Source organism: Molossus molossus, unplaced genomic scaffold, assembly GCF_014108415.1.
Source record: "Molossus molossus isolate mMolMol1 unplaced genomic scaffold, mMolMol1.p scaffold_m16_p_13, whole genome shotgun sequence".
Classification (NCBI taxonomy): Eukaryota; Metazoa; Chordata; class Mammalia; order Chiroptera; family Molossidae; genus Molossus; species Molossus molossus.
This window is the reverse complement of record NW_023425348.1, coordinates 81,769,774-81,785,422: the sequence shown is the minus strand read 5'-3', so window position 1 is coordinate 81,785,422 and position 15,649 is coordinate 81,769,774. Positions and strand designations below refer to the sequence as shown.

The 15,649-nt window shown below is 42.3% G+C and overlaps 1 protein-coding gene across 2 annotated transcripts in view; it reads left to right on the top strand.

The window, feature by feature from the left end:
- PHF21A (PHD finger protein 21A) overlaps nucleotides 1–15,649 on the top strand; it is a 170,709-nt gene that overhangs the window by 147,089 nt on the left and 7,971 nt on the right. Inside the window, exons 10-14 of one of the 2 annotated variants that reach the window (XM_036259785.1) lie at nucleotides 5,020–5,118; nucleotides 7,831–7,882; nucleotides 8,608–8,687; nucleotides 9,117–9,177; nucleotides 11,580–11,602. In XM_036259785.1, coding sequence (XP_036115678.1) covers nucleotides 5,020–5,118; nucleotides 7,831–7,882; nucleotides 8,608–8,687; nucleotides 9,117–9,177; nucleotides 11,580–11,602 — 315 coding nt within the window. Of the gene's footprint in view, nucleotides 1–5,019; nucleotides 5,119–7,830; nucleotides 7,883–8,607; nucleotides 8,688–9,116; nucleotides 9,178–11,579; nucleotides 11,603–11,674; nucleotides 11,839–15,649 lie in introns of both variants that reach the window. The other variant, XM_036259783.1, reaches the window with a different exon arrangement.

Here is a 15,649-nt window from a genome sequence, read left to right as displayed (position 1 = left end):
CCTGGCCCCAGTTGGGGTTGTGTGGGTGGCAGCCACTCGATGTGTCTCATGTCGATGTTTCTCCCTCTCTCTTCCTCCCTCTTGCCCTCCCGCTCTATCTGAAGATAAATGCCAAAAAAAAAAAATCAATATATATTATTTTATAACTCTTTTTCTTATTAGAGCTTTAATGTCTTTTCATGTTCTGGCCTTACGCATTGATAGAGCTTTCAGAATTAATTATAATATCATGGAAAGGTTCCCATGAATTCTTAAAAAATAAAAAAAAGTCTTTTAAAATTCTATAGTTTCTCTCCTTGTTGAGCTAACAGAGGAACCCAGTAATTGCTGTTTTAGTTTAGTATGCTACCTGGCATAACAATCTTACAGGTTACCAAGCTCAGCAAGGATTACCAGGCAGGTTAACTGCAAGGATTCGCTTTAGACAGACTCCATTCTCAGAATTCTCTTCAGATTTTTCTGCTGTCCTTCTTTTTCATGTTTCATTTCCAGCATCACATGTATAGCAATGAAGAGATCTCACAGATGGCTAAGAGTGAAGCAATGTAGATGCACATGTAGCCACGAAGTACCGCTTATAGCCTGCTCATAGAGTTATCAAAACCTGTTCCCAACAGTCTGTGTGACCAGGCTAGGTGGGTTTCTTTCTGCTTTCTACTGTTCCTTTAGGGTGATGATGATCATTGAATAAAAATAGGATCATGTGCCAGCTGCTGTGCCGCACGTGGTGTCTCATACGAAGGTAGATGCATCAAAGCCTATACCCCCACAAAATTCCCTCTCTCGTGTGTTTGAGCCTGGCAAGCTGTGCAGAGTCAAAGGCTCCCACCTTGGCCTAGGAAAAGGAGAAGACAGTGCCCATTACAACAGCAGTGGTCTCACTTCTTGCCCTGTCAGAGATCATCAGCTTCCTTATCCACTCCAGAGATGGGGTCCCCTGTCTTAGCCCTTATTAGAAACCACATTATTGTGGTTCTGAATAAAATGAGTGGTAGAACTTAAAGAACTTTGAGATAGACTGGAAACATACATTTATGCAGAAAAGTAGATAAATCCAAATGTAACGCCCCCACAGCACTACCTTTTATGTCCTTTTCCTTCCCAACATTAGGAAATGGGGCTAAATACCTGTTGATGATGGAATGAGATGAAGTGTTTCAAGTCCCCTTGACTGTGTCTGACACAGTTAGTTCTCAGGAGTTGTGTTCATTTCTTATCCAGCCCACTCCACCCCCAGCAACGAAGACCTCTGTGTATGACCCAAGGCTCAGCTACTGAAAAAATCCCAGGTTTTTGTGGGAAAAACTGTCAGATTGCCACCCATTCTCCTACTTCCATATATGTCTTATATAGGAACCTACACAGTATCATCTAAAAAAGGAGTACTTTCAAGATGAGAATATTATCTGATGTGTTATTCTCAAAACCCAGTCTTCCCTCTTAGTAATCTTGAGCTGGTGACTCTTTAATGCTTCCATTTGAATACTGCTATAGGGAAAATAGATCCAAGGGACCAAACCATGGCTTTTGCTTTGCCTTCCATCCAAATTTATTTAACCTTAATTGATGAAACTATTTGGACGTTTATATATTTGCCATTTCCTGACTTTGCTCATTCATACAGCCAAGTCACAGAAGGTGAATTTGGCATTAAGAGTATAAATGGTTAACTTAATTCTAGTCTTGTTTAGAGATTTTTATTTCTATCTTTATAATAACAAAAAAGGATTTACAAATTTAAGAGCCATGTATGTGAAACAGGAAATATGAATGAGTAAAGCAGGTTGGACTTTTGTCCCCACTGGATACGTGAGTGCAAGAAATATCCCATTTTTATTCTGTTTTTTAAAATATATTTTTCCTTTATTGATTTTAGAGAGAGAGGAAAGGAGAGGGAGAGAGAGACAGAAACATTGATGAGAGAGAACATCAATTGGTCACCTCCTGCATGCCCCCCACTGGGGATTTTGCCCACAACCTGGGCATGTGCCCTGACTGGGAATCAGGTCCCATTTTTATTCCTAATTTCTCTTTGAAATAGTAAGACAAGCATGATAAAATTGACAATTTGGCCTTGGTGTCAAGAAAACAGTAGAAAGTGGAAGAGACTGTGGTAAATTGCAAAGTAATATACTCCATCTCCAGGAAGCAGCTGTTTCTTGGCAATAGCCAATTTTTATCATATGGAAATTTTTCAAGAAAAGCCAGAAATCCAGATATTTTGAGAAATCACCTAGGTTTTAAAATACTGGTAACTCTTTATATATCATGTAAGCAAAAAATATCTGCAGGGAAGCTTCACCTTTGGATAAGGGTTTATAATCTCTGATAGAGACCAAACTTTTAGCTTCATCCATTTTTTAATTTTGTTTGCCAACTTAATTTTTTTAATTGAGGTGAAATTCACATCACATAAAATGAACAATGTTGAAACAAACAATTTTAAGCAAAATAACATATAATGAAACCAATTTTGCTATAGGCTACTTGTTATCCATAGGATCTGGTTTATATCAGTCAGCCTATAGTAAAATTGCATAAGGTCGTAATTTTCCAGAACCTTTTGGTAACATTAAGTGAGGACTTACTGTATACATTTTTAGATGCCATCTGGAAAGTCATTCCAGCCTAAGGTGGGCAAATCAAAAGTCAGCCTTCGAACCAGTCATCAAACAGTCAAAATTCATAAACACAAGTTTTTGAAAACATATTTCTCCCCCTGGCACCAGCAAGTCCTACCAAGGACACAGGTCACCATCCCTACAGCCTCTGCCCAGCTAGGGAATGGAGTTTTGTTGGTAGGTAAGAAAAAAATGCTTTCTTAGTAGAATATAGCAGCCTCTTTCTTAAGTGCCCCCTCGTTGCAATAACTTTATTGGATTCCAGAGTTCTAAAAAGATTCTGTTTATGCAGCTTAATGGTTGCTTCAGTAGAAGGATTGATTCTTAGAACTCCCTGTTCTGCCATTTCTGTGATGTCACTCCCTCACCCTAATGGTTTTTATTTGTTTTAAATAGCTTCAGACAACAAACTTTCATTTGTTACCCAGTTTCTGGTGGTCAGGAATCAGGTTGTGTCATAGCTGGGTGTTTCTGGCTTAAGGTCCTTCGCAGTTTGTATCCAGACTAGCTGGCCAGGGCTGCAGTCATCTCTCGGGCTCAAGTGGGACTGGATAATCCACTTCCAGATGCAGACCATGGTCGTTGGCAGGCCTCACTCCTCACTGGCTGTCGGCAGGAGGGTCTGTTCTTCACCACGTGGGCCTCCCCACAGTGCTGTTCCCCACACGGCACCGGGCCTTTCACAGAGTGAGAGAGACCCGTGAGAGGAAAATACCTCCCCAGTGTTTATTTTATTTGTATTCCTTTGAATGATTTTGGTGTGTTTTATCCAACCCTGAGATAATTGTACTCTTCTGCATGAGAGAGAAGGTTCGGACCCTGGACCATTTCTCAGTGGAAAGGCATTGGTTTGTCTTCTTTCCCCGGAGGCAGCGCCACTGCTGTACGGCCTTGGAGGTGGAGCGAGGGACTTCAGGGACTTCACAGTTGTGGAGCAGCGAACCCTCCAGCTGAGCGGCTTGTCTCCCTCCTCCCTCTGACTCTGTCCTTCCACATCAAGAGAGCTTTGGAAATAAGCTTTCTGGACACCTAAGACCTTAAAAATGTCATATAAACTGCTTTCCTGTGCGTTCCTTGTAGCTGTGTGTGGTGGTTTGTTTTATGGAGGGGTAAATATGTCCTTTTGGTTCAAAACTGAGTGGTGTGAGAGAGAAGAGTCACGAGTGATTCTCCTGGTGGCCACACTCCCCACCTGCTCTGTGTGAGGTGTTGCGCCAGGCACAAAGGGGTGCGGATTGTGTAGGGCCCTCCCTGCGTGTTGTGCAGGGGAGGAGGTATGGCAAGACACTGGAGAAAACAAGGCAGCATTTGTACCTCGAAACAGATGCTTACACTTTCCTAAGGTAATATGATAAACAAGGAAAATATGGGAGCAGCCAGGAAAGATCTTTGTGACTGTGTTAGTTTTTTCAGATCTAGTCAAATATTTCACAGCATAATGATTTTCGAGAACTTTTGATGTCTTGCCTGTAGGACTGAAGTCTTTTATTTGGCTCCTACTCATCAATGATCAGTTTCACTCTCACTTATTTAATTACTTGTTTCCATACAAAAAGACCATTGGCATCTCCTTTTTTTAATTTTGAAAAAGTAAATTAGGTTTGTGTTTAGTCTCATATCTACTGTCCTAGCATCATTTCAGTATTTATAGAGGGCTTCATGAAATGAATTATCCACTGGGTCATGATAAGAATAGTAATGCAAGCCCAGTCTACCAATTTGCTAGCCGCCATTTGTGTTTGAAAATGATAATGCTGCTGGTGTTTCTTCTGTTTGAATGGATGCATCTGGAAGACGAGGTTGCAGGTAATCAGAATGTCAGCCTCTTGCAAGATGACCTCTCCTTGGCAACTGTGTGTCTCTAATGGATGATGCAGACAGGTTTTAAATATCCCAAGTGAGGCTAGTTCTGCAACCTCTCTTAGATTGTGATTAGAAATGTTCTGCAATAGAGGAGTGTGTGTGTAAGATTTTTTTATATCATTCAGATCTTAAGCATGCTGTGGGCTGGTGCTTGACCCACATGTAACAAGAAGTGGGCTTGCTTTTGGAAAACTGCCCCTACATTCTAAAATATGTTAAAATCAGAGAGAGCAGCCTATGCTTTACTTTTATTTTAATTCCATAGGAATTAAACTATGGATTTTCTTTTTGTATAATTTAAACTATTGTATTTATAGACTCATATTTTCTCTACTTACACAATTTAACCATTTTAACTGGGACCTTGCCTTTTACATTTCTTTTCTTCCAAAATGAAATCCATATTACTTTCTTCATTACTCTTTCCACTTTGAGTGTGTTCTTCTTTTCTTTCTTGTTGACTACAAACTTTGTTTGTTTCCATTCTTTTAATGAAAAGTGAATTCTGAATTTTCATTTATTTTTCCTCTCCTAGACAATTAAATCTCACACAGAAGCAGATGAGAAACAAACAGAGAGCCGCACCGTCACTCCACCTGCCGCACCCAAACCAAAACGGGAGGAGAACCCTCAGGTCGGTCCAGCCCTCCAGAGGTGTGGCTGTCTAGGAGATGTGGCTTATTCTCACACACCAGGGGGGATACTTGCTCCTGAATCATTTTGTCTCTTCTTTTGCTTTCTCATTATTCAGTGCTGTTATTGCCAAGTCAGGCTGGCCCAGGGCAGATTAAAAGTGTGGCCTTGAGTGTCCATGAGCTGGCATACAGGCATTCCTTTCACGTAACAGACTTGAAATGTGAGCTTAGTGATCATTTTCCCAGATACCCCATTGCAGTCCTAATGTTCATTATGTTTTGTTGGTCTCAGCCAACATTTATAAGATGTTCAGTTCACTCAGCGAGGGTCTATATTATCAATTACAGTTGTTACATATGCTTTTTGTTATTACTGTTGTATTGCACTGGATTCCCAAGTCCCAGATGAACCAGTAGTTGAAAAGTAGTTCACTGAAGCATAAAAGTAGGGATGAAAATAGTAACATCTGTACCACAATTTAGGATAGAAATATAAACAAGACTCTGATACAAATGCAAAAGGTGCATTTGTATGTTCTTAGACAAGAGAATTTTTAAGTTTGATGATTTTGCACAAGCAGCTATAAAAGAAAAATTGGACAGGTAAGATGATGATGAATATCTGATAGTTGGGTTTTATTAGACTGGTCATTCACTTCCTTCTATCCTCTGTGCATTCTTTGTAATGAAACCCTGTCAAATAGTAGCACGAAGCCATCAAAGCTTCATGTCATTTTTTTTTTAAAAGGTGATTTATAAAGCCAGTGAAGGTTTTCCTAAAACAAACACACATTATAATTCTTTCTGATATGAAGTGGATTAATTTTTAATTTATCTTAAAGGAAGGACCAAAACTTGAACCAAATTGCTGAGAAACTTATAAAGTTTTCCATAAAATGAGGAAGAAAAATAGAACACGCTATTAGCTTGGACGAAAAAAAATAGAATAAGCTATTAGCAAAATTTTCTTATTAAAGAAACTGAAGGATGTGCGTCAGTGGCACAGTGTAGGAAGCAGGTGCCTACCGTCATCGGCAGCAGCAGGTATCTTCCCTCCTAGTTGGAGAGAGTCGCTGCCATCAGGAGAATGAGCGAGTTCTTAGCACATGTGTGGTACATCGATGAGACGAGAGTTCCTGACAACTCTTCGTTTTGTTTGTCACTGAAAACCTGTCCCACAGGAGAGGATTTTTTTTTATTTATTGAATAATTCTTCTGTGAGCTCGCTCTGGACTGGCAGGGACGAGCTGGGTGTGAGCGGCCGAGAAGGGCGCTGTCTCTTGATTAAGGAAAGCGCATCTGAGTGTCAGTCCTCACGTTGCTTTCACAGAGATTAGTCGGTAGACAGCCTTCTAATCTTGATTAATTTTTGAAAAGTGAAAATTAGGAATGAAGTTATTTGGCAACCATAAAATGTAGAGTGTGGAAAATGGACAGCAAGTCCAAGACTGCTTTTCCTTGCCAAAGAACTCTGGCTGTTGGGGGAGAGATGCCCCCCTGAGTTTGGAATAAGAAATCAAATAAAAACACTTCTTCAGGATTCTGAGACAGCAGTACAGGTCATTTCTGTGTTCTGCAGTGGCTTCTTCGAGAGCTGTTCTTCATAAAACACTGTATTGAGTAGCCTGAACCTTTCTCATCAGGCCAGAATATCATAATATTTAATGTTGAGGGTGAACTGTCAGGATTTTCTAAGACAGACTTGTGGTATAAATAATTCTACAGGAGTATGTCTCCTAGCAATTGGTGTTATTCTTATTTATCGGCAGAAGTCGATGATGCATTATTTGGCACATGTAGCAGCCACATGCAGTGGATTCAGCGGGAAATGAAAACATACTTTCCAGACCACATGCAACCAAAGAGCAAAATAGGCACCAGTCTGTTGCTTTCTCCAACTTTAAGCATCTAATGTTTTTAGCTGTAGGGTGCAGTATCTAATCAATCTAGTCAGAGAAAAATGGCTCCATGCTTTTTAGGCCCATGTTTGAATGAAAAATCATAGTATTAAGCAGAACACCTTCTACCATTCCTAAAAATCATTTAGCTTTAAGTTAGCATTGTCCAGTCAGTGGTAGCAAAATTATAAGAAACCCTGACCTGTCTGGACAAGTGAAGACCTCGTCGTGACAAGTGAACTACTTAGAATTTTGAGCTTATTGTATAGCAGGCTCTACATGTTTAAAGAATATGAAATCCTCTTCTCTCTAAGAGGATTTAAAAATATATATTATTATTGGGTTTTTAGAGAGAGAGGAAGGAAGAGAAACATCTATGTGAGAGCGAAATATTGATTGGCCACCTCCTACATGCCCCCTACCAGGCATCGGGCCTGAAACCTGAGCATGGGTCTTGACCAGGAATCAAACCGGATGACACCCAATCAAGTGAGCCACACTGGCCAGGACTCTAAGAGGATTTTTTTGCAGGGGGAAAAAAACTTGAGTCACTCAAGATGCTGATTTCTGTCATTGAGGAAGTAGAAGGTGTAGGCGTTCGTCCTTCCTTTCACTCCCTGTGAGCAGGAGGGCAGTAGAGCAGCTCCGGGGCCGTAGGAGTGGAGGTGCCCCAGTCTTCTGCACCTGCACCTGGCCTTCTTCAGGCCACCAGCTCGTCGGGCTGGCTTTCTCTAGAATTCTAACTAGGAGCATGTGATTGGCTTTGTGAGAACCCAAACTGAAGCATATTCATCTTTTGTTTCTCTGGCACAGAAACTTGCCTTCATGGTGTCTCTAGGGTTGGTAACACATGACCATCTAGAAGGTAAGAGAAGATATTCATGATGTTGCCTTGTTTGTGGCCCAGAGCTTAGCTTTTGAAAGTGTTGTTTGATTGTATTGCTAGAATAGAAAACTGAAACACAAATAGAGTATCATTTAGTCAGCGTGGACTTTGTTTCCTTAAGAGTAAAAATGGCTAATGTTCAGCCCCTCCCCTTCTTATCACTGTATACCTACACTATTATCCTGGGCTAACACCCCAGTTACCTGAATTAAAGTAACTTCCATTCACTTAGGGGAACGTTTTATTTTTCTGACAGCGTGAAGTAGCAAATGCCCCTCTGAATTTGTCTATATTTTTCACTCTTCCTTATCAGAATCTTAAAAACAGTTAGAGTTACAAAGCTCTACCTGTCTTGGTTAGTTAATTAAAGAACAGTGAACTATGGTCACTCAGTCTCGGTCTAGATAAAGTTCATCCACACAAAATCACAGTGATCTAAAAATAAACCAGGACAGCCCGTTTGCAAGTGTGGTCTGCCATTGGGCGCTCAGTCACAGAGCCTGCACGGGGCAGCATGGTCTTGCTCTCCGAGAGCTGAGAGTAGACGGTCCCAGCAGGGTGCCTGCCTCTGCTGAGGCTGCAGAGAAACAGAGATCGGTCCCCATTTCTAACTCATCAAGGAAAAACAGTAATGAGAATAATGAAGTTAAGTTTTTGAGGTTTCCTGTACCTCTTCTCTAATTTAAACCTTTTGTTTTCCTAAGAAATCCAAAGCAAGAGGCAAGAGCGGAAAAGAAGAACAACAGCAAATCCAGTGTACAGTGGAGCGGTCTTTGAGCCGGAGGTACTCCTGGCCAGCCCGTGGCCCTTCCCCACTGTTCCACTTCAGCACCTCCCGTTTGAAAACTGCTTAAAAGCAGTACCCTGATTGTACTTGCCCAGCTTTGTGAAATGATGGATTTTTCTCTGGCTGATCCCATTATTTCTTTTTTATTATTCATTGCTTTCCCCTTAGTTTTTTCCTAAGTTTGAACAGATACAAACCTTCCTTAAAAATTCATCTCATCCTGGCTTCAACACAACTCTCATCTGAAGCAGAGGCAGACCTCTCTGGAATATATATAATAAAATATGTTAGCGCTGAGACCTTGGGGGGACTGGCACTAACTAGTTGGCATGTTGACAGGCATGCTGTGCCTGGTCTTTAGCTTTTGCCAGTAGAGTAGTAACCATGCTATTCAAGCAGTCACATTTTCTTCTTCAATCCTCAAAGCGTAAGAAGAGTGCAGTCACATACCTGAACAGTACAATGCATCCTGGGACTCGGAAGAGAGGTGAGTACCTTTTTATATTTCTCCCTTGCTGTTGCCTTTGCTTTCTGTGTTGTGTTTCTTCCCTCTCCCCTTGAAAATAGTTTTGTTGTTGTTATCCCTGAGAATGGGGGAAAAGAGAGTGAGATTTCCTATTCGAGTTCTGTATGCTTAATCAAAAGCTGCCTTTCCTGGGATTCCAGCAGAGCTGACTCAGGGGAATGGCTCCGTGCAGCATCTCTGCCCCAGCTTCAGGCCGCCTGTGAGTACAGCACAGTGAACAGAACACCATGTGAAAGGAAGCATTTTGGCAGCACTGAGCAGAACAGGGCACCGCTGTTGCCAAGGTGCTCTTAGTAGTGTCTAAGTCATCCTGCTGCTGGCGAGACTGGAGCATCACTCTTAAGTTTCTGTGAGCTGCAGACTTTCCAGGAAGGAGAGAGTAGCCACACTGAAAACTTAGAATCTATGAGAAGAAAAGGTCACTGTCAAACAGGCTGCCGAAAGCAGACACTCCTAAAGAGCGTCATCCTCATATTTTAGACCTCCCCAGGGCGGCGTTCCACCTCCTCCTCAGGGCAGAGGCAGCAGCAGCGGCAGCTCTCACTGAGCAGGTCTAAATAGGTCTTAATAGCTCAGAGTTTGAGCTCATAAACAAGGTTCTGAAATTGTTCTTTGATGTCAGTAATACATCCCAAGGTCCCTTTCTCCACATGATAATGTGTCCCTGAATTATAGTTCCAGGCTAGAAAGGTTGCAGAGTGAGTGGAGTAGCATACTAATTTTTGCGTATGCACACACAATCTCAGCTGCTGCAATCTTACGAGGTCATCGTGACCCTGTGTTTGCCTTAGGGAGGGCTGCAGCTATACCACTACCACCTCCACCACCAAAGAGAGAGCACGCCCACCCGCAGTGACCCGTTCTCATGTTGTATCTGCCCGTCCTTCAAGTGCTCAAAAATATTTAGATGAGAAACCCGAAGCCGTTGCTTCATATCAGTTCCTGGGCCACAATAATCAGTATCATGGGTTATTTTTTGTTGTTGTGTTTTTGGCAATTTTTAGTGACCTCAGACCCAGTTCTCAGAAAGGAACCCCTAGCCAGAAGCCACAGTTAATTGGCCTGCTGGTGGGCTGTCTCTGCTAAAAGGACAGGGGTTAAATGAGCCAGAAAGACCATGGCATCTCTTTCCAAGGTCAGAGGATGACAGCCTGCATTCACAGTGCCTAGGGTATGCCTTCTGTGGGTAAACAAAGGGCATTCATCTTCCTCTTCTCCTCGAAGCGCTCGGTGCCCCAGGAGAGACACACCAGCACAGCCTGTCTCTGTGCTGCAGACATTCCCAGTGCAACACAGATAGGGAATGTGTGTTATGTCTGACAGAATCAGGACTCCTGTGCGAATTTTGATATAAATTATAACTGTTGGCAAAGTCATGATTCTACGAACCATCACCAGTGCTCGAAGACAGTTGTGTGCTTCTCTGGCTCTTTTTTCTTCTGTGGTGTCCTAGGTGTACACTTTGCTCGCTCACAGCCCAGAAGCCATGACCCTGGCCTTAGAACACAGGACCTTGACTTAGACATATCAGGCAAGAGTGGTTGACCTGGACTTTCCACACCCATTAGGGATCATTTATGGAGCTTCTGTAGCCACGAGGTTGGACTCAGAATACGCTGGCTCATTAGGTCTCCCAGTTGGCAGTGTTGCTGATGACAGCCTCTCCTAAGTCTTTGGAACAACCCCAGTTCTTAGACACATAGTTCCCTGGAATGTGATAGAAAGTGGGGAGGACAGTCCTTGATCTGCTGGGGAGGACACCTGAGTCCAGACCTACTTAAATTCATGTTTAACCTCAGCACATTTTCTTAGCTCATAGGTTCCAGCTACTCCTGGAACACATCTCTCACTAGCTCTACCAGCAAGGGGTAAGAATAGTTACCTTGAATTTTATCTCCTTGCTTCACCTTTCTCCACCCTTACAGGCAACAAAATGACCAAAGTGTAGGCAGGAGAGAAAGGGAAAGGCAGAAATCCTAAATAAATGCATTTGTTGGAACAGAGAATCATTAATATTATTTTAAGAATGATGGTTGCTAAGAAGCATTAGAGAACAATATGCAGAATATATGGGAAAAGAAAGTAAATTTTTATTCCTGGCTTTGGTTCCCAGTGAGCTTTGGTTCTCGCATGAGAAATCTCAAATTGTAACAGTCCAGGAATGTCACTGTTACCTTGCCTTAGGCGAGGCTCTTGAACATGACCCAGCACCTCCTGTCACTCTCCAAGTTCTCTCTTACCCTCCCTTCTTTGGAGACTCAGGCAGTTGTTTCTAATGACATTTAAATCTTTGCTTCTCTTCCTCTCTTTGGGACTGTTGTATTAACCTTCTGTCTGCTACCTCACTTCCTTTTCCATGCTAGCCAATGAGGAACACTGGCCAAAGGTATGTAAGATCATTTTCCCCCTTTCTTTCCCTCCCCCTTTTCCCCTTTTGTTCCCTTCTCTTGGTATATAGGTCGTCCTCCAAAATACAATGCAGTGCTGGGGTTTGGAGCCCTTACCCCAACATCCCCCCCATCCAGTCATCCTGACTCCCCTGAAAATGAAAAGACAGAGACCACATTCACTTTCCCTGCACCTGTTCAGCCTGTGTCCCTGCCCAGCCCCACCTCCACAGACGTAAGTAACATGGGAAAAGCTCCCTGTCTCTCTGAGAGCTTCAATCGGGGAAACGTTGTCCTGTGTTGTCTCCTCACCATCTGAATCTCCTTCACTGACCTGGAACATAGTGGTCCCTACAGGACACTGTGCCAGGGAGGCAGCTCTCTGCTGGGGCCCCAGGTCCTGCTGTGTCCTTGGACTCATGCGAAATACCACACCAGGAGGCTCAGTAGAGTTTCTGGAGTCTGGATTCGATGTTGCCGTGAATGATCTCAGGCAGGGGGATGTGGTGGGAAGCTAGCCCATGTCACTAAAAGGTGTGCAGGTTTCTGTCGTCACTGTTTTGGAGGTGGGGACGATGAACAAGGTGTATGTTCCCCTAGCACTTGTTTCCTGCGTCGAGGGGAATCCAAGAAGTGGGAAACTCTTCTGTAAAGCAGCTGTATTCGGCAGAGTTGGTTAGAAACAGGTCCCAGAAAAAGTGTTGAGTGCTCAGTAGTCCTTCACCCAGAAACTGCAGGAGTGTACCCAGGGCCCTGAGTTTTTTTTGTGTGCTAGTCAGTTATTTTATTGAAAATGAAAATTTTAAATATAAATAATATCCCATTAGGCTTACACTGTGCACTGGTTATTGAATAAAATGATTAAGAATTGTGCTTAATTTAAATCATACAGACTAGTATTTGATTTCTAGCTCTGTCTGTAGAAACTGTGATGTTGAGCAATTCACTTTTCTGGGCCTTAGCTTTTCCAATCTGTAAAACAGTCATTAACTGTTCCCTGAGGTTGAGGACAAGTTCAAGAATGTCCTAAAGGGCTACTAAACCCTATGCAAACTATCACAGTAACAATACTGTTTAGTATTCTAGAGCACTCTAGCATGAAAGATTTTCCATGAGTATTCTAGACGACTTAGAAAATGTGTCAGCAATGCAGATTCCCCAGGGTAAAGACCTGGGTCAGGAAAAAGGGTTGAGTTGTTGTACAGGTCCTCATATTAGCTTCTCATAGTTTCAGCTCTGCAGTTCTAAAACATCTTGTAATTGGTCATCTCTTTATTGTAACTTTTTTAGGGATCAGAGTGGGGCAAAAATGCAAAAAAAAAAAAAAAAAAAAAATCAGAATAGAGATGTAGTTTTCTACCATTTTCAGTTTTTCAACTTCAGAATTTTGCCCAGGGCTGCTCAGACAGTAAGAAGAATCTAAAGAATGAATAGTGCCTTAAGTTTTTAAATGAGCATTTACAAAGTAGTGAATTCACTCAACACTTATTGAATGCTGCTCTGCTGAGCAAGCAAGCAAGCACTGTTCTTGAGGCTGGGGACAGAACATGGAACAAAACCAGCTGCCTGCCCTGAGGAGCTCATAGTGCATGGCAAGAAGCAGGTGGTAAGCAGATGAACATATAATGTCAGGGAGTGATAAGTGCTGTGAAAAAAACGGGACCGATCAGGAACACGAGTATGGCAGGAGGTTCTCTTTATGAGGAGTGCCGAGAGAAAGCCTCTCGGATGGGGAGGGGGGCACACGCGAGAGCAGCAACACAGAAGCCCTGCGGTAGACGTGTGCCCCGTGGAAGAGGCCGCGGCAGCTGGGCCGTGAGGATGTAGTTGGTGGGAGAGGTGACGGTCGGTGGTGCAGGGCCTCGTGGCTTTTACTCCAGTGAAATAGACCACTAGAGGACTTTGAGTAAAAGTGTGATACGATTTTTTAACTTTTTATTTTGAAAAATTTCAAAGCTACAGAAAAGTTTCAGTAACAATACATGGAACACATGTATGCCCTTCACCTAAATTGACCAGTTGTTACCATTTGCCACATATGTGTCTCTCTTCTACACACACACACACACACACACACACTTTTTAAAAACTTGTTACCTGAGGATATGTTTTTTTAGAGAGAGGAAGGGGGAAAAAGAGAGAGAGAAATGTGAGAGAGAAACATTGATTGGTTGACTCCAGTATGCACCCCAACCGGGGACTGAACCCGCAACCTAGGTATGTGCCCTGACCAGGAATTGAACCCACAACCTTTTGTTGTACTGGACGATGCTCCAACCAACTAAGCCACCCAGCCAGGGCCACACTTTTTTTTCTGAACTAGTTAAGAAGAAATTGCAGACATCATGAATCTTCACACAAAATACTTCAGTTTATATCTCCGAAGAATAAAGATGTTCTCTGATATAGCCACAATACAGTTATCAAATTCAGGGAATTTAATATTGATACAATATTATTATGCAATTCATATTCAGCTTTCTCCTTTTGTCTCAATTATTGCCTTAGTGGCATTTAAAAAAATTTTTTTTGCTCCAGGATCCAGTTCAAGATCACTCTTGACATTTATTGTCTCTTTAGTCTCCTTACTCTGGAACAGCTTCTTGGCCTTTCTTTGTCTTTCATGGCATTGATATTTTTTAAAAGATAGGCCAGCTGCTATGTAGAGTGTCCCTCCATTTGGATAATCCAATGGTTTCCTCAAGAACAGATTTGAGGTATGCATTTTTTAGGAACACTAAATACGTCGTGGTGAATCCTTCTCGTGCATCACAGCAGGAGGTACATGTCATCAGTCTGTCCCGTTGCTGGTGATGTTAACTTCCATCTCTTAAAATCAATTCCATCAAATGTCTCCACTTGAAAAGTTGCCTATTTCCTTTGGTGGAGACAGCTCTAAGTCTGTGTAAATATCTAGTTCCTCAGCAAACTGTTGCCTGGTGGTTTTAGGATCCTTTGCTGGTTCTTGCCTGCATTTGTTATTTCAAGGTGTTTGCAAAATCGATTTGAATTTTAAAAGGATGCTGTGTGTGAAACATGGAGCAGAGGCGGTGGGAGGGTAGGATGGGAGCAGGGGGAGCGGTGAGGAGGGGCCCATACTAGCTCGGCCTCATAAGATGGTAGAAATGGAGCTGGAGAAAAGTGGTCAGTCTGCATCTGTTTTGAAAAGCCAGCAGGATTAGATAATGGGGTATGAGAAAAAGAACAGTCAAAGGTGAATCCAAAGATTTTGGCCCAAACAGCCAGAAGGCTGAAACTGTCAATGTATGGAGATGACAGGACGAGCAGGTTTATGAATCACAGAGCTTGTCTTTAGGATCACCTTCAGGTAAAATATTCCTTGAATTTGCAGGTTCTTAGTATTTGAAAGGTCTACCCCTCTCCAAAGCGCAAAAGAATACCATGTGCAGATCCTGAGTTAGAGTTCTGGAAACCACAAAGGAAGTGTCATCTTTGGAGGATCAGGTCATAGAGGAGCTCTCTTCTCTGACAGGCTTCCTTCCTCAATCGTAGTTGGAGGCTACAGACCCAGCCTTGCTCTCCATATTCAGCATTTTATCCAGCTTTCCTGACTTTTGGCATTAGTAATAGATTCAGGATTTCTGTCTGTCCTGTTAACTAGCACCAGGAGTCCCTGTTAGAAACCTTGTTAGGTGGTACCAAAGTTCGCAACTTTTTCCCAGTTAAAGCATTGCCAAGGGATTGTGGGCTCAGAGCTGCTTGGTAGGGCTGCCCCCACCCCTGGGTGGTGCACGGTGCTGGGGACAGATGATTCTATGGTTCTGCATGTGAGTCTCTTTCTTAAACAGTGGTGTTTTTATTTTTGTGATTTTTTTGGCTGAGGGGGTTTATAAAATGGTTTTCTTGAAAGGATCCTCTTAGATCTAATTACAAACTAAAAGCTTTTGTGTTAAAATACAAACACTGTTTTTTTAGAAATCTAAAGGTAAAAGGAAGCATTTCTGAAACCACTAAATATGTTGATAACTTCCTAGGTGAAACCTAGTGGAATGGTTTTTTTTAGAGATAATTGATTTCTACTTTTC